This window comes from Scatophagus argus, chromosome 23 (genome assembly GCF_020382885.2).
Source record: "Scatophagus argus isolate fScaArg1 chromosome 23, fScaArg1.pri, whole genome shotgun sequence".
NCBI lineage: Eukaryota > Metazoa > Chordata > Actinopteri > Scatophagidae > Scatophagus > Scatophagus argus.
Genome location: NC_058515.1, coordinates 12,955,751 through 12,983,186, shown reverse-complemented (window position 1 = coordinate 12,983,186; position 27,436 = coordinate 12,955,751). Strand labels below are relative to the sequence as shown.

Genomic DNA, 27,436 nt, shown 5'->3' with positions numbered 1-27,436 from the left:
AATTGGTCACCTCGGCCTTGATATCGGGAGCCACTGTTGGTTTCTCAGAGAAACAATAAGAAATGTTAGAAATGTATGCTGCTTTTCACACACTTAAACACAGTTCTTGGTTCGACAGAGTTAGTGAAACGTCGAGCTGACAATCCCAGCAATCGTTGCTACTGCTGTCTAACTATACGGGTGTTGAATCTTTCAGTTTTAAACACTGTTGTTCAGCCAACAAACTCGGAAACGTCCACACATTGTTCTCCAGGTCCCTCAGCTCTCTGGGAAATAAAAACAAGTCAAGTGATTTGCTGATTGTTTACAGGGTGAACACTGAAGGTCAGTCAGTCAGTGGTGCAGGACTGTGTGTGAAATGGCAGGATCGGGGGTTGGTTGACAGGTTTGCGTGTGTGTGTGTGTATGGTTTGTTAAATGTAGCTGACTGGAATATGTTGAATCAGTCAGATTTGTGTGTGTGGGTGCACTTCAGAGCCTCGTTCGACCGCACATCGTTGCACATGAGTAAGTAATGTGTGTGTATCCACTTGGTGGCTCGTCACTGTGTGTGTGTGTGTGTGTGTATGCGCACATAAGGTCTACTGGGGCTGATTGTTTTGATGCAATTAGTCCTGCTCTAATGAATACACTGATCTGTCTGACAACATCTCTCCGCTGGAGAGCAGAGGAGAAGAAAACATGGAGGGTGTGGCAGCAGTTTGACAGCAGGCTGACATAATGTGACCTTTGCATGCTTATTCTATATATTGTATCTACGCAGACATATGTAAAGTACACGTGTGCATTTTCCTCTGCAGAGTACAGCTAGCCAATGAGAGAGGAGCCAGACATTTTATTAAGTCTCTCACTTAATCAGCCAGCTTGTGGAAGAGCACATTATCGAGTACAGAAGTGGCCCGGAGGAGGTGCTGGGAGAAGGTCACACATGCTGTAGCCGTGTGCATAATAATGTGGTTCAAAGCTGTCTAGGCAGTATGTGGTTCAGCTTTATGCTCACATTGTGTTCTTTTTACTGCCCGCAAAGTTTTCTAATTTCACTCCAAAGCTCTGAAGTGACAGCTTTAGCAGGTTAAAACAGTCGAGCTCTGACTCAGATTTCACTGTGACGGTGCAAACTTGTGTGGTTGCTCTTATAAAAATACCAAAAAGTATCATCATAACCGTGGCTGCGCCCGCCTGTAAACCCTCTTGCGACAGGCTTAATGTAAACTTTGTTCCTCTAATCTCTCAGTGTTGATTGGTTTATGTGGAAACTATTTTAAAGAGGTGTTTTGGTTTTACTGTAGGTTTAAGGTTCAGTCCGTCTCTTTTTTTTTTTTTAAGCTAAAACTCAAACATGATTTTGCAAATACGCATGGGATGAAAATTTCCATGCGTATTTGCTCTTTGACTAAGTGCAGACAAGTAAGCAAGCCTGGCCAGACGTTGGCAACTGTGGATAAGTGAAACAGCAGCTAAAATGCAGCCTCCAGCCTCTGTGAGTTTCACACCTCGATTACAACATCCTGAGTCGAGTCTAACTTACAGTACGCCCTTCAGCTTATATCAGTGGTTGCTATGTCATTTGCTGTTTTCGTCAAACAAAAACGCTCTGATTAGCTTTGTGACTGACGGCTCCTGTTGGCGTTGCTGTGGCAACTGCGGATAAGCCCGATTGGTTACACCTTGCCGTTATCTCTGAAGTGTCAGGTGGTTCAGTCAAAGGAGACCTTTTATACCTTCTTGTTTGAACGTTTTCTCCTTTCTTCTTCCACCTCGAGCTTCGCCCCGTTCTTTTTATTTTCTTCTCTTTCGTGTCAGCTCTGCAGGATCTCCGTTTGTTGTGATTCCTGCTCCGTACCTTTTCGTGTTGTGTTGCTTCCTTCGTCGCTGACACAGCTCTGTTTCTTCTTCCCCATCTCCTCTACCTAATGATCCATACCAGTGGACAATCTATCATGGTTTCCACTATCAGTCCTTCCTCCTTCCTCTTTCTGTCCATGCGACTGTGTGACATTATGAGATTTGATCTCCCTCGGGGTATAAAAGCACATTTATTCTAAGAGAGAAGCATGCCCTGTGAGAGAACAAGAAGCTGCCGTTACAAGGCAAGATACCTCACGGACCGGCGTGAACACAAACACACAGCTGAGAAATGAGATAGTGATGGAGCGATGAATTAGATTTATGGTTTGGAGGTGGCCATTACCACAAAGACAGATGGGCAGGGAAAGTGAGACAAAAACACTGTAAGATGAAGAGCAAAGAGCGAAAAGCAGCAGTATGCAGTTTGGCTGCATACTGCTTTTGTTCTTTGCTCATGTGATATTTGACTTCCAGCTTGAGACCGAAACAGCACAGCGTTGTGATGCTAATGCTCAACACAGGTCGTTGGGTTATTTCAGCAGTAGGAATCTTGGCATATTATACTCCTAAATTCAATGTAAAACAAACCACAAAACAACCAAGAAGCAGTGGGACAAATTACTCAACTTCAAACATGATTACGCAGAATTCTGTCAGCTTGAGTTGGACGTTTCCAGTCACTCAAGACCAGCTTTCACTGTAATATTTATGTCATCATAAATTCAGCGTCTCTGAAGCGTGCTGACATACTTAAAGACACGAGTAAACCTTTGCTCACAGGTTGTCGCGGCAGAACGTGTTGTGCAAGTAGTTTCACGACAGATGACGTAAAGAGACGTTGGGAACCGGGTGACAAAGAGATGACTTGATTCACTGATTTACAGCATGTTGTCATCTGTCTCAGAGGCGTTTGCAAATGGGTTAGCAATATTGTAATAATTTGGGCCACACTTTGAAAATGTTTGATTTATTGAGTGAAAAATAGTTTGTTTTTGGGGGCCTCAGGCAGTCCCCTGAAGTATACAGACCTGCATATGGGTGTTTCTTTGTTTTCCCACACTAAAAATGAAGTGTTTGGCTGACATGCCAAGTTTAAAGGTCGAGATTGGAGTTCAGCAAGGCGAGGTTGCAGCTGACGTTTTGAGTTCCCAAAATGGTGATAAAAACTCATTCCAAGGACCATGAAAAATCTGTATGAAAATTTTATATGTGGGCATATTGTGTGTAAATTTGCAAAAGTAAGACATGACTGCCATGACTACCCATGCATTGACATGTCTTCTGCACAAAACATTTTTTTTAAAAAATGCCAACAAAAACTTCATGGCTTTGGAATGTCGACATTCAGACATTTTATCAATCAAACCAGTTAATCCAATCCGGCTTTATCTCTGTATCACTGTATGCGTGAAAACCCGAGGGGAAGTTGATCAGTCGGTTCCTGCCGTGCAGGTTTTTGGTTATCTCCATGAGGAAGTCCCAGGCTTGTCGGTGGAGGCTAATCTAATGAAAGCAGGATTGTTGCTACAGTAGGTGACAAATGCAGGTAGTAACGTGATCAGAGTTTTAAGATTGCATCAACATGTGTGTGTTAGTGTGTGTGTGCGTCCTCTTGTTCGAGAAATGAGGATCTCCATGGCGACCCCCGATGTCCTCGCTCAGATTGATTACCCATGGTGCATTCTGTCCTCTCCGGGCATGTACTCATAAATAGAGAGAGAGAAGGATGGAACGAGTGCATGATAAGCAGAGACTCAGAAGAGGATAAAGTCAAACAACCGCTAACACAATAGATTCAGTGGGGAGCTTCTGCTCCGCGAGTTCATGGTATCAAATCAAATCATGCCTTTCAGCCGTGTTAGTAATTTTCATGCAGACACGGATGGCTGCACCTCCTACCTGCTCCATCGCCTCGTCACTGTTGCTCCTGTACTCGCAGTACGAGTGTTTTTTTACTGCATTAACTCGACTCATTGCATACTGAGGCCTTTATTTGGACTCACGAGGGGACTCGAATCTGATCACGAGTTACTAGAATAAATTTGTTTAAATGATTGGGGGACGTTTGAAAATGCACAGAAACACTCGCATACTCCTTTGAGTCAGCGTTTCTGTGATTGTCTACCATCTCGACGGTTTGAGGCAACACCTCACTGTTCACTTGAGCAATTTTCTCAGCTGTTTGTCTCACCAGAAGAGCAAAGTGACACTTTCCAAACTGAAGTCCTTCTGTTTGTGTGTGAACAGGACGAATAGCTGTCACCTTAGCTCCACAGAGGATTCGGAGGCACTAACGTTACTTATTTTCCCCTCTCCTCCCATCTCTCCTTTCTTTTTCTGACTCTGTCTCACCACAGAAAAGCGTGAAGGAGGGAATCCTGTTAAAGCAGACCAGCTCCTTCCAGAGGTGGAAGAGGAGGTACTTCAAACTCAGAGGGAGGACCCTCTATTATGCCAAAGACTGCAAGGTACAAGATGAACAGCCTGTTTAAGGGCTTTTTCTTTTTTACAGCTGTTACTTACCGTGTGTGAATGGTGAATGGTTCATATGTGATTAAAAAGGACAGTGAAAGATCCGTCTGTTTGCTCTCCATCAGTCTCTTATCTTTGATGAAGTGGACCTATCGGATGCCAGCGTGGCTGAGACCAGCACCAAGAACATCAACAACAGTTTCACGGTAAGCAACGATACAGATCTCAAAATGCCTGAAATGTAAGTTGAAGTATTTCAAAACTGCACGTTTGGCAAGCTTTGAGAAAATGTTAGCGTACATTAGCATCCAGTTAGCATTCTTACAGTGCAGCTTCAGAGAGCAGAGTGTGATATGAAATGAACAGACGACGTGCGACAGATCGGATATTCTTACTTCTGATCTCAGTCTTTCACTCCCATCTTTCCTCTTGTTTTTCTTTCTCAGGTGATCACCCCTTTTCGCAAGCTAATGTTATGCGCCGAGAGCAGGAAGGAAATGGAGGACTGGATCAGCGCTCTTAAATCCGTCCAGAAGTGGGAAACCTACGAGGTCGGCCTCTTTCCGGCTCACTTTTATATTCTAACATTTTGAAAAGTTTGTTTACTCTGCTGGCTCAGAATATCAGAAAAGCGGCAAATTGCTGATCCTTTGACTAAAGCTTCACTCCTCACTCCGTGATTCTTCTTCCATCTGTTCATTTTCTCAAAGTGTTCTTTTCTTGTTTCAGGGAGGAACAATTCTCCTCCTCCTCCTCCTTCTCTCTCTCTGTCTTCCATCCTTCTGTCCCTTCACTCTCTCTTATCTGCTTTTCATTTGAGCTCCTTGCCAGCAGGATTGATGTCCCTCATAAAATCAGACCCTCTGCTTAAATAGGCTATAAAGGGAGCTGAAGACTGCTAAGCTGCTCTCCTCGCTGAGCTGAAATTCCCTCCGTTTTTTTTTTTTTGTGGCGTCTTAGTTTAAGTCATTGCCATACACATCGTTAGTCCTGCTTCATGTGGTCTTCTGCTGCTGCACTGTCTTGTCCCGTTGACCTGGCTTGTCTTTGTCTCCATTCTTGTATGTCTCAATCCTGGGGCCACAAAATTTGATACGCACTGCTGGTGTCTTTAGCTTAGTGTTGTATCCGAGCTTCTTCTGGCTCGGTAGTTCAGCCTGAAATTTAAAAAGTCATCATGCCATCCTGCAACATCTCTCCTCCTCCTCCTCCTCCTCCTCCTCCTCCTCCTCCTCCTGCTGCCTGGTTATTTCTGACATGGTTCTTTTTTGGTCTTTCTGCATTCCCGTCTCTGAAGCCGAGCGCTGATGTTGCTCGTCTTCTCCCTCCGCAGGCCAGCCAGTTCAACATGGAGCATTTCTCCGGGATGCACAACTGGTACGCCTGCTCGCACGCCAGACCGACCTTCTGCAACGTCTGCAGGGAGGCTCTGCCGGGCGTCACGTCCCACGGCCTGTCCTGTGAAGGTAAACGCACGCATCCAGAGGCGCCTTATGGGAAAGATTCAAGCAGATATTACGAGCATTAATGTTTAAGTTCGGCCTCCCTTACTTAACTGCCAAGGACGTCTTGTGTCTTATCATTATGGAAGTATTCGGAGCATGTGGCTGGGACTGTGTCAGAAGTATGTTTATTGCTCCTGATTGCAGGGTGAGGCAGGTTTCATCACAGTTTTGACCCGCCGACACCTTGGAAAGAGTTCACTCACCTCTCTCTTACCTGGAGCGTTGACAGATCAGCACACTTACACACTGTGGTTGAATTGAACTTTCATTATGTTTAAAATGCACTAGCAATTAATTTGTTCTAGACCAGTCATGACCTTTCACTTAATGCTCCTGCGCTGTGCCAGGTTATTACGGGCGAACAACACTTCTCATGACACACAACGAAACCTTAACACGAGCTGTTAAACAATATATAAAACAATATGCATATAGAAGACTTTAGAAATTATTGGGTCCAACCAGTTCTTGGCGAGAGACAATGCGGTTGTTCAGCTCGCCTTTCTGTCTCATGTGCAAAGAATATTCCACCTAACGCTTCACCAACAACTACACTGCGACAAATGCGTGATAACTCGCACTGCCTCGCGTGCGTCACGCGTTTCAGCTGTTTAAGTTCATCTCACGTTTCCTGATCTGTCCTCCACAGTCTGTAAGTTCAAGGCTCACAAGCGCTGCGCAGTTCGCTCCACCAACAACTGCAAGTGGACCACGCTGGCCTCCATAGGAAATGACATCATTGAGGATGAGGAAGGGGTGAGTGATACGCTTTGTTTATGTGCTGACAAAAAGCTGTGAGTGTTGCAGGTTGTGTGCTTTTATTCGTCAGTCAAACGAGCCTGGGCTCAGCACGGCCGATGATGGTCTCAGTGTTTTTCCATGTCCCCCCTCCTCCAGGTGTTCATGCCCCACCAGTGGCTGGAAGGCAACCTGCCTGTCAGCGCCAAATGTGTGGTGTGTGACAAGAACTGTGGCAGCGTGCGGCGGCTGCAGGACTGGCGCTGCCTCTGGTGCAAGGCCATCGTAAGTGGGACTGATCGCGCCGTCCGTCCTGTCAGAAAGCTGTCATGTCAAATCAGCGTTGGTGTTTGTTTAGGACATCAGAAAATAGACATTCTTCAGTATACTTTTGCAGATGTTGGCCTCCAGCAGCTGTCTAAGCGCGTAGCAGCTCTTTCAACAGGAAGTGATTCTGTCTTCAAAACAAAATGGCGGCATTTGTCACATTAAACATGAAACACTGGGAAAGGAAATGTTTGTCATTTACTCCCGAGTTTCCAATAAGAAGATATCGAAATGACTTTTTTGTTTGCTACCAAACAAGCTGCGACTTTCAGTGAGCTCACAGTGAGATGTGCTCCCAAACTTTTTATTGTTCTTGACTCACTTCCTTGGCCCACTAAGAACCAGGCTCTGAGAGGTTCACTTGAGTCATCAGAGTAATGGGAGGACACTTAAGATGGCAGCACAGATCCCTGAAGAGCAGGAAGAGGAGGAGGGAGGGAGGCAGGATGAAATGAGAAATGAAATGAGGCTGATGAGTTACTGCCAGCTGCAGGGTTACCGAGTCTGCCCTGATGATCCGACCGCCTTGAGTAATATCAGGAGGACCTCCACCCCCCCACGCTGCAGCTTCACAGAGCGTTTTACCGTCTTTCAGCTCCGTGGAGCCCACTGGACAGATTCAGCATATATTAGGTCTCTTTCAGTTCAAGGGCAGCACAGAAAAACATTCCAGCACTAAAAGGAAAACAAAATCTCTGTTGTGATTTATAAAGCTGCAGCAGAACTCAAACGGCAGGATCTCATTTTTTAAAATAAGTTTGCTTTAATGCTTCATATGTCGTCTACTGGTCACGGATCTCAGCCCATTTCAGTAAAAAGGCAAACAAAGCTTGGTGCTGTGGTTCCAGTTTCATTCAGTGACACAGATTAGTGATTAGTGACACGAGATCTGTGTCGCCGTCAAACAACCGAGGAAAAGCAAACTCGAGCGCAGTGTTACAGCGATGTAACTTTCCTCATAGCTCCACTTAGCAAAGACTGAGCTGCTTCTGAGTGTTTAGGGCAAATTAACAAACACACACACACACACACACACACAACACACAACGAGGCACAAATGAATCAGAGTGGTATTTGTAAAGGTTATAGAACTGACATTTGGTGGGTTTCAGAGGGATGTAATGACCTTTCTGCTTCTACTGAAATATAGCATTACAATCGAGACGTGTGTGTGTGTGTGTGTGTCCCTGTAGGTCCACAACAGCTGCAAAGAACAAATGGGGAAGGTGTGTCCCTTGGGACAATGTCGAGTGTCAATCATTCCTCCCACTGCACTTAACAGCATCGACTCTGATGGTGAGACGCTGCGCGCACCCACACACACACACTCTCACACACTCTCATGTAGAGTCTTTTGTGTTGTCTGTACAGTAAGGTTCAAAGTTCAGAGTGACACCTTTCAGCTCCACAGGTGGAAAAATCCGGTGTGGACGCTGCAGGTGACCTTTGGCTTTGTCTGCTGTCACACAGAAAGCTGTCATCTCCGAGAAAATCCTCTTTGAATCCCTGATGTTAGAAAACAACAGTGAAAATGGACATTTTACATTTGAGCTTTGTTGGACAGACCAGAACAGAAAGAAAAGAGGGATATTTGTAAAACATTTTGCCTTATTTTTTTTTTTTTACACGTTTTGGATCTTGGGATTAGAGGGGGAAAAAAAGGTGTGTGTCATCAGAAATGCAAACCTTTGAACCAATCCCAGTTCATCCAGGATTCATCACATTCAGTTTGCCTTCAGTTTGACTTTTAAATGTTTCCCAGTCGCAGCGTTTCTCAGAGAGTCTCTAATGGTTTACAACCCGTGCTCTCAGGCTTCTGGAAGGCCACCTCGGCGTCGTGCACCAGCCCTCTCCTGGTCCTGGTCAACTCCAAAAGCGGAGACAACCAGGGGGTGAAGTTCCTCCGCAAGTTCAAGCAGCTCCTGAACCCTGCACAAGTCTTTGACCTGATGAACGGAGGACCGGAGCTCGGGTGCTGGACTGTTTTTAATGTAGTACTGATGCTGCAATTTTTCTGCCTTTTCATGACATCAACCGCTTGACATTGTGTGCTTTGTTTCCTCCTCCTCCTCCTCCTCCTCCTCCTCCTCCTCCTCCTCCTCCTCCTCCTCCTCCTCCTCCCCCCTCAGCCTGCGCCTCTTCCAGAAGTTTGTGACGTTTCGTATCCTGGTGTGCGGAGGAGACGGCAGCGTGGGCTGGGTGCTCTCAGAGCTGGATAAACTCAACCTCCATAAACAGGTGAGGAGGAGGAAGAGGAGCTCAGTGTTGTTTTGTTTTCAGTTTAGTTGAAAGTTGAAAACGCAGTATTGTGTCAGTTTTTGCTTTTTATTTTTATTTCAGCTAACTAAAATGTCTTTTCACATCTGATTTAAGTTTGCTAAATTACTAAATTGGGAATTAGGAGGAAAGAGAAAGCAAACAATAGATAATGTCAGTAAACACAAGTGAAATGAAAGATGATTCACTGCTTAGCTCAACTAATTAATTAATGCCAGAGAATTAATCTGAATTAATGAATGTCATGTGGGATAACACAGGTTTTAATTTAAATCAGTGTTTAATTAGGATAAATAAGTGGCGTGTCATGTCGGTGTGCATAATTTCACGTCCCGTCAGCCTGAACAGATGAACCTGTTCATATGTGATGCGTTTCCTCCCTCCGCAGTGCCAGCTGGGCGTCCTGCCTCTGGGCACGGGTAACGACCTGGCTCGCGTCCTGGGCTGGGGAGGCCTCTGCGACGACGACGCTCAGCTGCTGCAGATCCTGGAGAAGCTGGAGAGAGCCACCACCAAAATGCTGGACCGGTAAGACCAGTGGGGGAACAAGAGGCGGAGGAGGGGAGGACGACGAGAAATAGTCCCCTCACATAATCCCTCCCTCCTCCTCAAACAGCAGTTTGGTGTTTGTGCATTTCAGTTTTTGTACATATTTAACAGGCAAGGGAGAAGGAAAGAAAAGCAAATAAATGTATTTTTCAAAATGCGAAACTATTCCTTCAACTAAAAGGACGTCCACACAGGTCGAGACAGCAGGACGGACACGCAGGCAGAAAAAGGACAAGAAAGCTGCCGTGTCTCCCGATCCTGTTCGGATTTGCCGATAATAAAGTTTATTTTGCAGCACTTGACATCTTTGCGTGTGTTTTCAGGTGGAGCGTGATGACGTACGAGGTGCCCGCCACCACTAAACGCACGCCCATCGTGAAAGAGGACGACAGCCTTGATTCTCCTCTGCAGGTAAATCACTTGCTCGCAGCTTGCTTTGTTGACAGATGGTATCTATAAATTAGCCCCACAAAGCCAGATCCTCACAAGCTCCAAGAAATTATGTTGGAAGACTTCCCCTGAGAATCAAAGTGAGGCCGGAAGCCAAAGCAATCAGACGTGAACCGCGGCGTCGCAGTCAAGGGAGGACGGCTCTGAATTTAAGCTGCCCGACTTTCAACGTTTGTCGAATGTTGCTGTAGTGTAGACTTTAAATTACAGCGTTATGAGACGTTTGCCAGCGTGTTAGATGCTCATCCGGTCAACCAGAAAGGCCTTTGAGTTGAAGTGACGGCGGTCTGAAACGTACGACTCTGCCTCTCTGTCCCTCTCAGGTCCACATCACTCAGTATGCGGACTCCGTGGCCTCACACCTCGCCAAGATCCTGGACTCGGACAGACACAGCGATGTGATTTCCTCTGCCAAGTACGTGCCTCGAACGCCTTCGAAAGACCAGGACGGGAGGGAGGGGGGGTGAGTAGAAAGGGGGAGGAGGCTGGCAGAGGATGAGTACGGCTGGGAAGATGGGAATAAAGATGGCGGCAGAGTGTCTGGTCAATGAGTATTGATTTTCTTTGCTTTGCTCTGTTCCCTATGGAGACACACGCACACACACACACACACACACACACACACACCGGGGGTGGGGGGATGAGGTGTCAGGGCAGTAAGTGCTGCCTGGCTGTAAGTGAAAGAGACCGATGAGTGTGTGTTTAGGGGTCATCCTCAGTACATTAGCAGAGTCGAGCAGCCATCACAGATCGCTTTCCTCCGCCGCTCTTTCAAACCGCTGCTGCCTGCAGCGCGTTTAAAAACACCTCTGGGACGTCAGGACACACTGACACAAGTATTTTTACATGGAAGCACAACAGCAGTGTTGTGGGACAGAGAGAATCTGTCTTTGCCTTTGTAGGATGGTGTATGTTGGAAGCTTGCTGTGTGGTTTTAACACTTTTTAGGATGAATTAAGTGTGATTTGTTCACTACGTGGACTTCCTCACTTCTTAGTATCTTAAAAATAAGAAACTTTGGTCCAGATGGAGGTCTTGTGAAAACAGCATGAAGGTTTAGTAGTAAATGAGCTGCAGACCAGAGCTAAAACAGATAGGGCTAATAGTTTTATCATTTTGAATTTTTAGTTTGAGGACGTAAAGGCTTTGAATATCAGTTCCGGGCTGCAGTATTTTCAGCTCAGATTCAGATTTTACGCCAGAAAGCCGTGTGTGCACGCTGCACATGCAGGCACAAAGACATTCGTGTGCGTAAGACGACGCCGAAGCAGAAGCAGGTTCATGAATCGAAACGCAGGTCCGTCAGGAGGAGCTCACCTACAGATCCCCTCTGGCCTCGTAACTCCTCGGGATCCTCCAGGAGGAGCTGGAAGGTGATTGGAGGGACAGGGATGTTTGGATGTGATGTGGCTGCTGTGCATTAAAAGCCTGGCAGTTTTGTCTAAGTTTCGGTCTTGGGTTGTTTGTCCTGCTGACGCTCTGGAGGAGAATAAAAACCCAGATGACATCTCTGCCGCATAAAGCAGGAGCGTCAAAAGCATCACAGCCTGTTTTTTAACTTTATTTAAATAGACACACAGATGAGAGTTTTCAGGTGTCTGGTTTGGGAGGAAAAACCCCCACTGAGCTGCACAGGAGGACGAGACTCATAAGTGAGGAGCGCATGTGTGTGCAGGATCCAGTATTTGCCAAAGGCAGGAGGCCTGTGCGAGTTTGGAGAAACCTCGCCGCCGAGTCACGCGGCAGCAGTGTAACAGCTGTGAGTAAATAGTGGCTGTGTGGAGGCGACGCAGCTGACAGGCGGGTAGGCGGCCATGAAACGAGAGCAGCGTGCGCGCGAAATCTCCAAACACGCTGACCGCGCAGTGAGTCACCAAACCTGAAACGTGTTCACCTGCTAATTTGTTTGATTTTCATGTTAACCCCCCCCTTCTCTCCCCCGCTCTCCCCCGCTCTCCTCTCATTGTGCTCTCTCCTCTCGCCTCCCCGTCAGGTTCCTGTGTGGGACGGTGAATGATTTCGTGGCGGAGGTGGGGAAGGCGTACGAGAGAGCCACGGAGAACAAGGAGGAGGCAGATGCTATGGCAAAGAAGGTAAATGGTTTTGTGTGTAATCATGTGTATTATGTAAGAGCTTGTGTAACAGTAACTAGTGGGCAGTGTAGGTGTGTGTGTGTGTGTGTGTGTGTAACAGAAATAGCTGAAGGTTCACTGTTCCCTCCGGTGCTCCACATTTCAGCTATTCAAGTATTCATCACATTACAACAATGAAGTTTGAAGAACGGTTGAAGCTGTGCTTTCTGTATTGCATTAAAGTACTTGTATTTCACTGGAGTATTTCCAATTTGTGCTACTTTGTATTCCTCTGCATTTCTTATCCAAACGTTGTGCTTTTTACTGCGCTGCATTATGTAATAGCTTTTGTTACTTTGCAGATTTGGGTTGTTAATACAAAATATGAATTAACTGTTGGCTGTTATGGTGTATCATTACACGTTAAGCTTCACAACAGTATTATAAAGCAGTTAAATCTGGCTCCATCTTTACCATCTGCAGGGTTTTAGAACTATGAAAAGGTTCCTCGGGTCTGAAAAACACCTATTTGGAGTTTTAGAAATGTCAGAACTTGATAGTGTCAGAAAAAGATTTCATTGATTTCACGGATGTTGTTTTTCTTCTGTTTTTCTTTTTCAAATGGGCAGAAAAGGAAAATTGTGAAAACTTGATGTGAAGGGGGTTAAACTCAATTATTTCAGCTTATAGCAGCCGTCTGTCAGTCTGTCACGAGTGCAAAACTGCAACCAAGATCACGCTGAGAGGAAGAATGGTTTGCCAGATCGTTTCAAAAAAGGATTTTGTGACACATTTTCAAAAAGAGAAAATCTTTTCACTCAGCAGAGGCCTCTCAAGCCTTCACCAAACCCTCCTGTCAGGGCGCTTTGAGCTCCTTCCCACTTATCCGTCTTTTTCCAAATAATATGATGCTTTATTGTCGCCCGGAGGGAAATTCGTCTGTTGCAACTGCACATAAAAGGCCTCCATGTGCCGTAAACATGTTGATTTCACGGCGGTTTCGCGTGTTACTGCCGCCACACGGATGAAAATTTAGAAACTTCTGCCCCGGTGTTGATTTGTGCCGCATCTCCCAGTTTACACTCCTCACGTATGACTTTGAAGTGAGTGATACGAGCAACAAAAATCTCCTTTTCTCTGTCTCCTCTCCCAGTGTGCATTGCTGAACGAGAAGCTCGATTCCCTCGTCAAGGCCTTAAGCGAGGAAGCGGAGGCTCAGGTAATCACATCGCCACCAGTAATCAGTATGGAATAGTCTTAGCAGTCAGCGACTGGTTAAAATTGCTGAAGTGTTAATAGCTGAACCAGAGTGAGATTTGAACAGCCTTTAGAAATATTCAGGTTAAACACACCTCGCATGCTGACTGCTGTTGTTTGCTCAGAGAGGACATAAAGGATTCAGCCTGATCCTTTACAGGAGCAGGAGTTAAAACAGTCATGGTTTTTCCACGCGTCGTAACAAAACGGCGAGTAGCTTTTTGTCTCTCAGCTCCCTTTGGAGTCTCTTGTTCTCAGATTCGTGTCAGGGTGCTAGAAGAAATTAACTCAGCCCTCAAAATGTCAGTATGATTTCAGACTCCTGCACAATGCAAAGGGAAACGCACCGACTTTCAGCTGTGCATCACGTGTCATTTTCATGAATAAAGACATGGACGTCCTCTTCCCCAGTTCTGCCTCTACATGAATATTAACTGCTGCCTCCTTTGGCCAGAAACAAGAGAGAGACGAGAGATTAGGCTCCACAGAGCAGGAATTGTAAAGATTTATGAATGAGGAGACATTTTCTGGTTTATTGCTGCTGCTTTGCTGATAATGTGCTCATGCTTCAGGGTCACCAAAGCTCTTAAAGTGGAATGAATCCCACAGTGGAGTCGGGTAACATCAGGAATTGAACAGAAAGGTCACCTTATTTTACAGATGTATTAAAACAGCAGGAGCATGTTTTCCTTTTCCTGCTACATGCTGCAGGTGGTGCCAGCGGGTTCAGTGCCCAGCCAGGAGAGCGGCGGCTCAAGCCCTGGCGAAAATGGCGGCGAGTCGGGTTCAGAGGGTAAAACGTACCGGTCAAAGGAGCAGCTGATGCTCAGGGCCAACAGCCTGAAGAAAGCCCTGAGGCAGATCATCGAACAGGCTGAGAAAGGTAGGAGGAAGGCCTCAGCAGGAACAGATGGAAAAGGTTTTTATCACGTCCCCTGTCATACTACTCCTTTCGTCTTCTCGTGGTGTCATTCTGAGACAATCACGTCCTGATGTCTTCATTTCAGTGGTGGACGAGCAGAACCGACACACTCAGGTCCAGAGGATGTCGTCCTCGTCCTCCATCAAAAGAGAAAGCAGCGAGGAGCTGAAGGATGCTGAGCCACGTAAGTGTCCATTTAGTTTGCAGGAGATACGAGGTGAAGCGACATGTTCCAAAAAACACAACCTCGGTATTTTAAAAACACACACTACTGCGTTTTCGAAAGGTCTGAACTCCTCTAACACAACTATAACACTGAATCTTCGGTATTATTTTGTTTAAAGAAGCAGCAATGATTTCAGTTTCTTTATGATTATGAGACCCACTCTGCCTCCGTCCAGGTCCAGGAGGCTTGAGTCCCGTGTCCCCCGTTGTTCTTGAGAAAGCAGAGAGTCTCGGCACGGTCACCTTCAGCGAGGAGTCTGTGTAAGCCCTTCACATACAAACTGTGGCTAAATAATGTGCTCCTGCATCAATCAATACATTATGTATGTATCTGCAGGCAATGTTCAGAGAAGTGCGTGATGAACAACTACTTCGGCATCGGCCTGGACGCCAAAATTTCCCTCGAGTTCAACAACAAGAGAGACGAGCACCCGAAAAAATGCAGGTACGAACACACAGAGGAAAGACGGCTGGTTATAATCCGCTCGTGCAACTCGACGTCTCTGTTCGCCAAGAGCAAATCGTAGCGTTGCAGCTGGAAAACTCTTTCTCCGTCCTGTCTTCCCCCTGCAGCAGTCGCACCAAGAACATGATGTGGTACGGAGTGCTGGGAACCAAAGAGCTGGTGCAGAAGACCTACAAGAACCTGGAGCAGCGAGTCCAGCTGGAGGTCAGACACACAAGCACGAGAACGAGGACTGTCTTTATGAAATGCTACCGGCTGTTTTTCCCTCCCTTTTTAACTTCCTCTCCTGTCTCCCTCTCTTCAGTGCGACGGGGTTCCCATGTCTCTGCCGAGTCTGCAGGGCTTGGCTGTGCTCAACATCCCCAGCTATGCAGGCGGCATCAACTTCTGGGGAGGCACCAAGGAGGATAATGTGAGTGGTGTGGAAGCAGAAAAGAAGCAGCACAGTTTGCAGCTGCACCTCAGAGGGATTCGTTTCCTTTGATCTGCACGGCTTCATTAGACGCCACTTTGACGTTTTGAACCGACACAGTTGAAGTTTGCAGTCTGTTCTTTGCTGTCGTCTCCTTTGTGCAGAACTTTGGCGCTCCGTCATTTGATGATAAGAAGTTGGAGGTGGTGGCGGTGTTTGGCAGCATGCAGATGGCCATGTCCCGAGTCATCAACCTGCAGCACCACCGCATTGCACAGGTGAAACACGGCACACATCCCCGCTTCAGTCAGTTTTATTGAAAATGTCAGCTGTTTGTTTCTCAACATTGGTGAAGACTGGTGTCATCTTGATGTTGTTGTTTGTTAGCGTGCTGATGCTAGCATTTAGCACCGCTGTGTATAAATACAGCCTCACAGAGATAGCATACCAGCACGGCTACATACTTTTGGAAGCAAAGTGAATTGTCGTGGTGGGTCACTCCAACAGGTTTGACCGTGGAATCATTTGCTACAGCCAGAATGCCTTACTGTACATTAGCCGTAAGCTAGCAATGAGATTGTGTGTGTTAATTTCACTCTCTGACTGGCTAAACTTTCAACTCGCATGAATATAGGAATGATGACTTTTTGTGTATTTACGTCAACCACAGCGGCTGGCGTGAACAGAAGGGAAATTGCGTCTTTGTATGCACTGACTTTGTATGTAAACACACCATGTGAAAACTTTGCTTTATACGTGGTGTAAACACAACATGAGTCTTGTCAGATATTTAGCCGATGTTGTCGCCTGACGTGATTCCAAATAGCTGCAAAATTAAGTTAAAGCACTTAAATTCTCATGCCGCCGAACAACAAACAAAAACCTTGTTGTTATTGTGTAGGGGTTAGCAGCTCGGCTCCAAGGATAGCTTATGTACTGGTGTTTATTTTAATCTTCTAAACCCCTAAAGTGAATGAGAAACACTCCTCTCCTTTTCAGTCACGAGGATTTGTATTTGAAGCATTTAAGTGGTGTTTTGACTTTAATTTGATAATATTTGGGTTAAAACAGAATGTCACAGTTTTGAGGGGGATGGAAGAGAAAAGACGGCACATCAGGAATTTTAACAACACGAATCCTCCATCTTAATACCAATGACGACACGGCGCTCCCATACATGTGACTTTCACTGGTGCAGGTTTAACGGGATCACATGAGGTGCTCGATGTCTAAAGACGGAGGGAAAAAGGGACGTCAAGCAGGGAATAGCTGTTGGAAAAAAAAACTTTGTGGAAGCAGAAAAAGAACAAGACGTCTCATCTGACAGCTGCTGTTTTCTGCTCTGTTGCGTCTCAGTGCCGCCAGGTGAAGATCACCATCCTCGGGGAGGAGGGGGTCCCTGTGCAGGTGGACGGAGAGGCCTGGATCCAGCCTCCTGGCATCGTCAAGATTGTCCACAAGAACCGGGCACAGATGCTCACCAGAGACAGAGTAACGTCCAGCTCATATGAATAATATAATCTATAAACTGAAGTTTTATGTGTGATTTTCACTGTATACTTGGCTTTGAATAGTCTTCCTTTCATAAATAATGCAGCTGAAAATCCACCCTCAGCTCTCCAGGCTCTCCAGCTCTCTGCACATGCTGCTGACTCTTTCTATTTCAGGATTTCTTAAATCAAATTCATACCCACTGTGTTTGTTCTCTCTTCACGCTGCTCAAACCTTTGAGAGCTCTCTTGAGCCAAGCACATTTGGGCAGTTTGTTTCCATGGTTTCCCTCCTTAAGTGCCACGGAGAGAGAAGAATGTTGCCTCACTGGTTTTATCCTCCTAAATGTGGCTCTTAGTCAGTCAAATGGTGACAGTAATGTTTCAGGCGAGCGCCGTCCCTGCTGGATGCCCGGTTGAGGCACGATTATTGACAGGTTGTTCTATAAAATTCATATGTGGATGTAATAAAACAGCCTTTTCTTTCTTTTCTATTCACTTACTTCTGATTCACAGATAAAAAGATTGTTGTCTGTTGCGTCTCAGTCTGGCCGTGAGGTAAAACGCACCTACGTGTGCTCAAACCTCTCGTGTCCTCGCTCAGATTGCTGCCTTGACGACTCACACTTGACGAGCCACACTGAATCGCGTCACATCGCTCCTCAGTTCGAATACCGCCAAGCGCAGCGGACGTTTCTTTGAAAAATTCACGACGTCTCACTTTTGAAAAGGAGCAGACGCATGTGATTGGAGTCGATAAGTGACTTGGGGCTTAAATCTTTTTTGCCATCTTTGCACACGCAGGCGTTCGAGAGCACACTGAAGTCGTGGGAGGACAAGAGGAAGATCGACAGCTACCGCGCCAGCAGGCCCCGCCTTAACTCCCAGCAGTCCATGGAGTACCTGACTGAGGAGGAGTGCGCTCAGGTTCAGCAGCTGGGCATCGTGGCCGACACTCTCATCAATAAGTGAGGGAAAAATAAAACCTTCTGTCTGACCCCAAATCTCCTTCAGCTAACATATTTCACAGTGTCATTAATAAACCTGTCACAAACGTCGCTTCCAGGACCAGATTTTGAGTGTGAATCTTTGTGCTGATGCGTTCGGCGGTCCTTGTCCGGTGTGTAAATCAGATAACGCACTTTAATGGGAGACAAATTCATTAATGCAAGTGCTAAACTCAGGCTCTCTACACTCTGATTCTTTTCAAAAATTTGCATTAAGGCCTCTCATATTTCCTCTTATTTGTGTGTGTTTTGGGTTAAGAATACAAAGGGGACACGGGGCTTTGGCTCTACATTCTGGGATTCGTTTATCCCACGGCAATTAGCTGGTTTATTTGCTAACAGATTTCTGTTGCACTGATGAACCACTTGTGTCCCTCTGAGGGCTTCTCAGCGTTTCTGCTTTATTAGGATCTTCTCAGTCACATTTGGAAAACCAAATTCCCCTCAGTAAGGATGGCAATTATTTTAATTACACGTGTAAACTCATCTCAAAAGCCGAGACGCGACCACAAAGGGGATTCCTTGTAGTGGCACAAAACAGATGAAAAGATATGTGATAAGGCTGATTTGAAGACACAGCGAAAGGTGTGTGCCTTCTCCACCTGAGTCTGAGTGCGGGTGTTCGTTTCCGCTGTGCAGTTTTGTCATTCACGTTCACTAACAAACTGAGCTCGAAGGTGGGAGAGACAGATACAAAACAGGGCTTTTGTCCCATCAGCAGGCTGAGACAACTTGTTGGAATAATCACCATAATTGTGCCTTTTCAGCTCGTTGAAATAATAATCACAGCTCTTTCAAGTCCGTGATTTTCCTCCCTCGTCCTCCCCAGGATCCGCGAGGCAGCCAAGACCCACAAGGCAGTGGAGCAGGAGTTGGCTCACGCCGTCAACGCCACCGCCCTGGTGCTCACGGAGGCCAAACTGTCCAGCCCAGAGGTAAGAGACCGAGATGGAGGAAAGGGGGACAGATGGATGGACATAAGGCTGATTTGACTGACAAATGGAGGAGGAAAGCGTGCAGGTTTTCTGCAATACGCTGCAGCCTGGCATCAGTCCACAGGCTGTTAATGGTGCAGTCTGTTGACCTGAAACACATCAGTGATGGAAAGTGGCATTCAAAGGTCACTGGGAAATGTGGGAAATGAAAAGAGAGTTTAGACAAAGGACGTTTGAACAGATCTTTGCAGATAGAATATAATAACAAGCTGAATGCAGTTCAGTTTGCAGTTTGTGGTATATTTTATGTGTTTCTTAACATCTTATATTAACCTAAGTGGACACATATCATCTGCATCCTCAGCTTTAAAGGAAGTGGTGAATTTGTGTTTTCAGTGTCTGAGTCGCAGCACGGCGGTGGAAATCGTCAACAGCAGCAAAGTTCTGCAGGCTGAGACCAGGATGCTGCTTGATGGAAAACTACTGGTACAACTCTGCTATTTCATCCACGTCTTCTCTCTGCTGTTCTCTTTGTTTCCCTCGCCATTCTCTGCGTCGACGCTGTCTGTCTCTCCGTCTCCGCTGACGCCATTCAAACCCTCGACGTCTCACATTTCAGCCTCTGCTGCCAGTTTATTGTCTTTGTGTGGGTTTTTGTTTGCTATAGCTTTATTTACATTGTAAGAAATTTTACCTCATGATATCCCATCAGGGTGTGCAAAAAGAGCAAAGATAATGACAGCCTGTGGCATGACATACTTACATCAGCCTCTGCTCGCTTTTTATCTGCACGGGTCTGCTTTGCTTTTTATCTTCCGCGGTTTTGAAATGCCTTTTCAGACTGAACTAACCGCGATAAACTTTCACCAGTTTTATCTTACGTAACTCTGAGACGCTGAATCAATGAGCCTCAGGTGGTGATTTTGCTTGCCTGCACTTACTTGCGTTGAGACGGCATAAGGCAGCAAACAGAATGTGTTAGCAGAACATGCAAATCGGCTTCAGTTTGAAAGAATTTGCAATACGTCCCAAATGTTGGCTGAATTACAGCTTCGCAGATGTTCACTGCTTGCAAATCTGTGAATTTGCATAGTATACACAGGGTGTCGAAGTGTACTCCATCCTCAGATGGCGGAAAAACAGAGCAGATGTTTGGCATTTAACATTTTTAGCCATTGTACATTTTTATCTGTCACCGTGAGCAAATAGAAGATATCGAGTTGAACGATGAACTCTTGATGCTCCGCAGTCGGATTCTCCGGAGGAGGAGGAGCTTCGGTCGTCTCTGAACAGCCTCAGCGCTGAGCTCCACAAGCTGGACGACATCCACTGGATCTGTCCGCTCATGCAGTGTTCAGAGGAGGTGAGCTGTGTGCGAGTCAAAATCTGGAACATGTCTCAGTCCATTTCCCGCGTGAGAGTCCAATGGCCTGCGCTGCTTCTTTATTTCAGGACTCAGTGAGGGCCAGCAGTAAGAGCAGCAGCAGCAGCAGCAGCAGCATGAAGCTGAAAATCATACCCAAAGGGAAGAAGGAGCGAGAGAAGCTGCACAAGCAGAAGTCCAACAGCTCTCTCTCTGGTAACCTCACTGGGAGAATCATTTCAGTTCCTTTTGTCTAGAAGCAGAATCCATACTTCAGCTGGATCAGCACGAGATAAAGCATTTGTAAGAAGATTGATAACAGTTTCTGCAGTATTTGATACTGTTTGCCAAACGTATGCCAGCTGTAAAGAAAAAACAAAACAAAGAAAACTCCCAGGCCCAATCCGGACATTTATTTATGGGTTGGTAACATGTATAGAGTCTGTTACTACTACTACAGACTAACCTGAGACAAACTACAGTTCAGGTAAAGGCTGTCCTGATCTCGGGATCACAGGTGACCCAGGTATGTGTGGTTGACATTGACTTGATGGAGCCTTTTGATGATCCTTTTCTGATTCTGTCTTTTCAGAAGTCAGTCTTGAAGTTCACTAAATAACTGGCGGCCAGCAGTGTCCTCTAATCAGAGCTGGACATCTTTGAAGGTTTTGTTGTTAAAATTAACCACACTTAAGATGAAGATGTTAAGCAGCCATTTTGGTTCAGGTTTTAATCCGTTTGTTTCGTGGAGGCAGCTTTGTTTTTGATGTCTTCCAGAGAAAATGTACACCTTCAAGAGGTGAAACACTAAACTCCGTCTGCAGATTGTCATATTTTTTCGGCATGCTGGTAATGTTTTTCGATTTTCTCTCTCCTGCAGGAGCTTGGGATATCAGAGGTGGACCTGGTGAGGCAGATTCCTCAGGCAATTGAAGCGTGAGGTGCTTTATTACTGCCCTCGTTTCATCCAGGGATGAGGAGCTCCCCTCCTGTTCTCCTCCCCTGCAATACCCAGTGGCCTGACAGAGGAAGAAGAGGAAAAATCTTTGCAACTTTTATGCTGTTTTTAAGTTCTTTACCCTCCATTTTGCAGGGAGGAGCTTTCTTTCCTCTCCTTTTTTTTCTTTTTAAATGTGTATTGAAGGTAAAGGGGACTGGTTTTGCATGGCTTCACCACTGAGGTTCTGCTTTTGGTTCAGTTTACCTGTTTGATTTTGGAATTTGCCGTGGCCAGCAGTGAATCAAAGAGGGGACGAGGGAGGCGCAGAACCAAAGCGTTCTCGCAATATTTTTTTTCTTTGACAAAGAATTGTGTTCACATGGTGCTCTCCTCGCATGTCGAGTGCAGCCATTTTATTTTCTAACTGTCAGAAGATGTTACAACCTTGTAATTCTTTTCTCTTTAACTTTTAATCGTTCTATTTCTGAACTTATGAATAGCCTTTTTTCTTTGTCAAGACTTTCAAAGAGTATTTATTTGTTGTTGCTACTGCCATGAGAACTGAAACGGCAACAAATCAGCAAAATGAACAAACTGAAACATCTCAAACTTATCATCTACTGAACTGGGGAATATCTTAAATGTTGCAAAAAATGTACTGAGGAATGTACTCGTGTGGACTTGTATTAACCTGTGAATAATGATGACGTTAAATTATGAATTATATGAGATTTCAGGTTCTGCTGTTGTGGTTCTAAAGTGGTTCTTAATATCCTGTTGTCTGACTAGTGTGGTACGAGGCTATGCAGCCACGCTGCAAACAAAAAACAAACAAAAAAAAACAAACAAGGTTTTTATGCGATGAGTCATTTCATCTGGAATTGAGCCTCATGAAAAGGGTTGACTCTGGGATTTAAAGTAAAAAAAAAAAAATTGTTTTTGTTTTGTTTTTTCCACCCGTTTTGAGGTACAGTACCAGATGGAATGACTCAGCTGTATTTGGCAGTATATGGTGAAGGTGTTTACAGGAGGAGGAAGCATCAAGGACACATTGGTAAAACATTACAGCTACTCAGCGTATTACTCCTTCTTTGCCATACTTGTGATTGTAAATGTAATATAAGAATAAGAGTCAGTGGAATTTGATTTTGCCTTGTCTCTGGTTAAAATCTATTATCATTATTATGATTATTATTAACAGCATATATATTTTTTGTATATTTTATTTTCCCAATGGTAATCTGTGAAGCTGTCCTGGCTTTGCTGCTTCCCCCTTTGACAAAACTCTTTGCCCACCGTGCATATAATGAAAGCCAATTAATGCTGTTCTGTGTGTCCCTGCATGCATACTTAGCCTTTCTTCGCCTCACAGTGAGGGCTGAAGTTGCCTCGAAGTATTGAATTTTAGTTTGTTTGTTCGGAGGAGCAGCGTTTGCAAATCAGTTGTTTTTGTTCTAACCTGCTTGTCACGCCAGATTTTCTGAGTTTCACAGCAAGACAACACTTATTTAGCAAAAAAAAAAAACAAAACAAAGAAAACACTTAAATGTATGTCAAATACTTTACTTTGTTGTCCAAACTTAAAGAGTGTATCGATTTACACTCCAAGCAGGTTAAAACAAACACAAAAGTTTCATGTATCTGTTATTTTCAGTGCTGTTGTACACGTGCTGCCATTCGAAAATGCCTAAATATCCACGTTTATCCGTTCCTGAGGCAACTACTACCCAAGTTTTACAGTAATATTCTTGAGAGTTTGATTTTTTTGGGAAAGTCACTTATTTGCTGTGTTACCACAAGATAACTAAAAAGATTAATACTTGTTTGTTTGTTTCATATCAGTGCAGTAAGTAAAGCTTCCCCATAGGGTTAGCTTAGCTTAGCATAAAGAACAATTGAAGAGTTGTCGACAGGGTTTCCCTGTCAAAAGTAAAGTACGCCTTCCAGCGCGTCGCAGAATGTGTTATCAGCTTGCTCACTAGCTACCAAGTACAACTCGTGTCACCTGTTTACAAAAACGTTTGAAGCTAGCATCTTTGCTTTGATGAATTTAAGAAAAAGCTCAAAAGGATCTTTTTTAAAACTAATAAATCCAGTTGATAAGACAACTTTGTGATCGCTGGAGCTTTACTTGGAGCTAGGCTAGGCTAGCTGTTTCCCATGCTTCTAGTGCTTTGTGACAAGCTATGCTGAACACGTTGTGAAGCTAAGTCTAATCTTTATGCGGTTCTTCTGATCTTAATGCTCTGCAAGACAGCAAAAATGTGAATTTCTTAGAATATCAGTTTATTGCTTTAAGTACTTTAAGTTTTAACTGCCAGGATGTAATAAAGAAGTAATGTTCTCTAGTTAAGATTAAACCTGAGTTAAATATGAGCTACAACAGTCTACAAACTGTCTGCCAGGTGGAGTTAACTACATTTTTTGTGAAAAACATAGAAAAGTGTTTGTTTTCTAGACTTCTAGACTACAGTTAACCACCACTTTAAAAACTACAAAAAAGAGGGACAAAACATTAAGGCTAAGACACTTTGACTCAGGTCTCATCAAGAAGTGTCAAACTGCTTTTTTCAAGCTTTAACTTGTTTATTACATCCTCAAAGCAGGCTGTGAACTTGTAAAGGATTATTTCTGTGCTTTTCTTCCCCCCACTCATGTAAAGGGTTAGTTTTTGATTTTCTCACTGATTTACATGTGCTAACTCAAGCTAACCTTGGACAGGGCGGAGTCACTGTGAGGCGCTGTAGATGATCAGCTGTGGTAGGACTGTGCTACTGTATCCATAGTGTGCCAGCTATATGCTCTACACCTTAGAGGCTTTAGTGGTGTTGTGCCAAGTATGTACTGAGTTCAATGGGTTATGAGACATACAAGGTGTGTGTGTGTGTGTGTGTGTGAGAGAGAGAGAGAGAGGGCGCGAGCTTCAGATGCGAAAGTTGCTTATGTCGTACATTTCAAAGTTTACTGTATCTTGCCTTGCACTTTACGAAGAAGCAAACTTAACGGGGAAAAAAAAGACATTTGTGTGCGTGTTAAAGGTTTTGATTGTTGTTTTATTTTATTTTTTTGAATTGATTTGATGACAGAAATCTTTTATTTATGATAAATGTATACGGACAAAATGTGTGGATAAAATGTAATATATATAACCAAATGTAAAAGAATGATAAACATATAAAGATGTATACACAAATGTTTATTACATCAGTGGTTGTACATCTCCCACAGCAGCTTGAGATCTCCCATTTAACGCCAGTGCTATTACGTATGATCATGTGTCATTCCGTTGCCAACTCAGTGAAGTGTCTGTCCAATGTTAACACCAATTGGTTTCCAAATGGTATTCAAAAAAAGTCAACCAACATTGAAGTAAGCCAAAGTCAGAGAAATTCTCCAGTGTTATTACAGACTACCAGTGAATCGTTTACACATTCTGCACTTTGTGTGTGATTTTTGAAACTGTAACATCTACTCAGAAAGAAAACCCTCTGCTTTAGTTAGCATTTTGTTGTGCTGAAAATGAACGATGGGTACAAACATTTATGGAAGCCATTTTGAGATACTACTTGCCTATGTTTAATTATCTTTTAACTGCAGTTGTGTCTTTTTTAAAACATTACTTCTTACATCTTTTATTTCCTACACGTTTTTGTCTTTTTTTTTCGACTGAAACTCTTCCAAGGAGTTGAATGGAGCTGAGAAACTGAAACGAATCCACAGATTACAAACACCCCGCCATGTTTGTGCAACAGTATTTCCATAGACAACATCTGTGAATGCACCCCCCAAACCCTCGATCTGAACAGCCTATAGACTGTGTGCGCAATGCTGGAAGCCAGACTTGATGTTGCACGACCTTGTGTGTCGCGAGGTGTTTTATTGTGTTATTGTGTGCAGTGTGTAACAAACACAAAGTCAGCGCAAACCCTTTGGAGATTAAATGACTTCTTGAAGCGTGAAGCTTGTGTCCTTTGGTGTGATGTGTTGAACATGATTGTCTATTTTGAAATGTGACCACAGCTTTTGCCAGCGATGTTCCGTAAATTGCAGGTGTTTTTGTTTTTGTTGCCCATTCACCCATTAACCTTTATCACTTGAGTTCTGTTACTTTTGCAGCATGAGAGAAAAGTGAAGGCCTCAGCACTGCTTCAGACGAACTGCGTTGTGCGACGTGTCATCCGACCACATCTAAAGGTAGAAGTCTTTATAGCTGTTCTCGATGGGCCACTTTCAAAGGCATCTTCTCGTCTTAAATAAGTTCAAAGAAGTTGTGAAACTTTGTAAGGGTTTAGGTGTAGCTATGAGTCCTGCATATGTGTGGAGATACCACATGGGGACAGCAAGAACTGTGGCTGCCTCTGATTTCCCCCACAGTTGCTCGTGTAGATGTGAAGCTGATGGATACTCTTGTCTTTTTCAGGAACAACGTCCTAATCAGTGTTGAGACAAGGCAAAATACAAGTAACCTTCATGTAACTTAAGACTCCTGTTTGATAGGACTAACAATGCTTTACTCTAAACAATGAGGCCATATCTTGTTCCAATCTTTCTCAGCTTGTAGTAAAGCTGGGCAGTGAGTCATACAGTGTAGGTTGTGTTTGCTGATGTACAATAGGCTTGTATTAATGAAAAACCATGTGTGGAAATACAGTTTCAGCATGACTAATAAGCTCTAAAGGGAAACTGTTTTGTTTTAAGCTGCAGCTTATGGATACTAAATTGATTCATTAGGCTTTTAAATGAATAATTAATCTTAATCTTTCTGCTTAAATGTGGAGTACGTGTGATGGATAACAACTCTCCTGGCCATTTGTCTGGTTTGATTTTAGCTGTTTGTCGGCATCAACAAAAAAAGACAGAAATTCAGATAGATGATGTCTTTATTTTTTGTAACATTTTATCCAGCTGTGCATAAAAATATCCACATTTTAAGAGGAAAGCCTCACTTTATTTTTTTTTTTTAAAAAATACAGTGTTCTCTGAGAAAAGATGTAAGTAAGTGAGCTTCAGGAAAATCAACCCCTTAAATTTCCATCAGCAATGTTCAAAATTAAAACATGGTTTTAAAGTACCACATTTCATTTGGGTTTGAACCCAGTAAACGCAGAGATCAGACGTAATGGTTCTAGAATTTAACATTGCGATCTCCACTTTGGATGGAACCAAGTTGACTGAACTCTGGTCAACATTCACCACCTTAAGTGTTGGTTGGAGAGCACTGATGAAATTTTGCTTTATATTCAGTGACTTAACTGTTCACATTGTAAGAAAAATGTATGTGTGCATGCATGTAAAGATACATGTATCAATGAATGTATGTATGTATTTATATACGTATGTGTATAAATGTACGTGTGTGTATATATGTGTGCATGTATATATGGATGCATTTACATCTTTGTATTAATGTATGTATGTGTGTATGAATGCATTTATGTATTTATTTATGCATATATACGTATGTATGTATGCACATATGTATGTGTGCATGTATGTATGGATACATGTATGTATGTATGCATAAATGTTCATATGTGTGTATGTATGTGTGTGTGTGTGTATGTATGCATTTATGTTTGGATACATGTATGTATTTATGTATATGTGGATTTATGTGTGTATGTAAATATGTGTGTGCGAATGTATGTGTACGTAAGTATGTGTGTGTATGTATGTATCTATGCATGTATGTACATGTGTGTGTATGTATGCATGTATGTATTTATGTATGTGTGGATTTATGTGTGTGTATGTAAATATGTGTGTGCAAATGTATGTATACGTAAGTATGTGTGTGTATGTATGTATTTATGTATGTGTGGAAATATGTATGTCTGAATGTATGTATGTACGTGTGTGTGGATGTATGTATGTTTCTATGTAAGTATGTGTGTGTGTATGTATGAATGAATGTATGTACATAAGTGTGTGTATGTGTGTGTGTATGAATGTATGCATGTTTCTATGGATACATGTATGTAAGAATGTGTGTGTGCAAATATGTATGTATGTATTTATGTATGTCTAAATGTATGTGTGTATGTATATATGCATGTATGTACGTGTGTATATGTATGAATGTATGTATGTATGTACATATGTGTGTGTGCATGCATGTAAGTATGTACACATGTTTGTATGGATGCATGTATGTGTGTGTGTATGCATGTATGTATGTATG

General features: G+C 43.9%; 1 protein-coding gene across 5 annotated transcripts in view; it reads left to right on the top strand.

Moving 5' to 3' along the window:
- The window catches only part of si:dkey-172j4.3 (diacylglycerol kinase delta), a 55,719-nt gene extending 30,504 nt beyond the window's left edge, over nt 1-25,215 (top strand). For 3 of the 5 annotated variants that reach the window (XM_046379992.1, XM_046379995.1, XM_046379994.1), the window contains 28 exons: nt 4,206-4,316; nt 4,446-4,526; nt 4,767-4,871; nt 5,654-5,786; nt 6,475-6,581; nt 6,723-6,848; nt 8,084-8,186; nt 8,703-8,862; nt 9,020-9,128; nt 9,556-9,695; nt 10,040-10,127; nt 10,490-10,581; nt 12,160-12,259; nt 13,392-13,457; nt 14,207-14,414; nt 14,503-14,601; nt 14,819-14,903; nt 14,980-15,087; nt 15,216-15,312; nt 15,413-15,520; nt 15,685-15,798; nt 16,877-17,011; nt 17,815-17,978; nt 18,847-18,952; nt 19,349-19,438; nt 20,202-20,315; nt 20,405-20,531; nt 21,196-25,215. In XM_046379992.1, the coding sequence (XP_046235948.1) occupies nt 4,206-4,316; nt 4,446-4,526; nt 4,767-4,871; nt 5,654-5,786; nt 6,475-6,581; nt 6,723-6,848; nt 8,084-8,186; nt 8,703-8,862; nt 9,020-9,128; nt 9,556-9,695; nt 10,040-10,127; nt 10,490-10,581; nt 12,160-12,259; nt 13,392-13,457; nt 14,207-14,414; nt 14,503-14,601; nt 14,819-14,903; nt 14,980-15,087; nt 15,216-15,312; nt 15,413-15,520; nt 15,685-15,798; nt 16,877-17,011; nt 17,815-17,978; nt 18,847-18,952; nt 19,349-19,438; nt 20,202-20,315; nt 20,405-20,531; nt 21,196-21,248 (3,129 nt within the window). In that variant the 3' untranslated portion in view covers nt 21,249-25,215. Of the gene's footprint in view, nt 1-4,205; nt 4,317-4,425; nt 4,527-4,766; nt 4,872-5,653; nt 5,787-6,474; nt 6,582-6,722; nt 6,849-8,083; nt 8,187-8,702; nt 8,863-9,019; nt 9,129-9,555; nt 9,696-10,039; nt 10,128-10,489; nt 10,582-12,159; nt 12,260-13,391; nt 13,458-14,206; nt 14,415-14,502; nt 14,602-14,818; nt 14,904-14,979; nt 15,088-15,215; nt 15,313-15,412; nt 15,521-15,684; nt 15,799-16,876; nt 17,012-17,814; nt 17,979-18,846; nt 18,953-19,348; nt 19,439-20,201; nt 20,316-20,404; nt 20,619-21,195 lie in introns of those variants that run through there. The other 2 variants (XM_046379993.1, XM_046379991.1) reach the window with 2 other exon arrangements.
- The last annotated feature ends 2,221 nt before the right edge of the window (nt 25,216-27,436 follow it).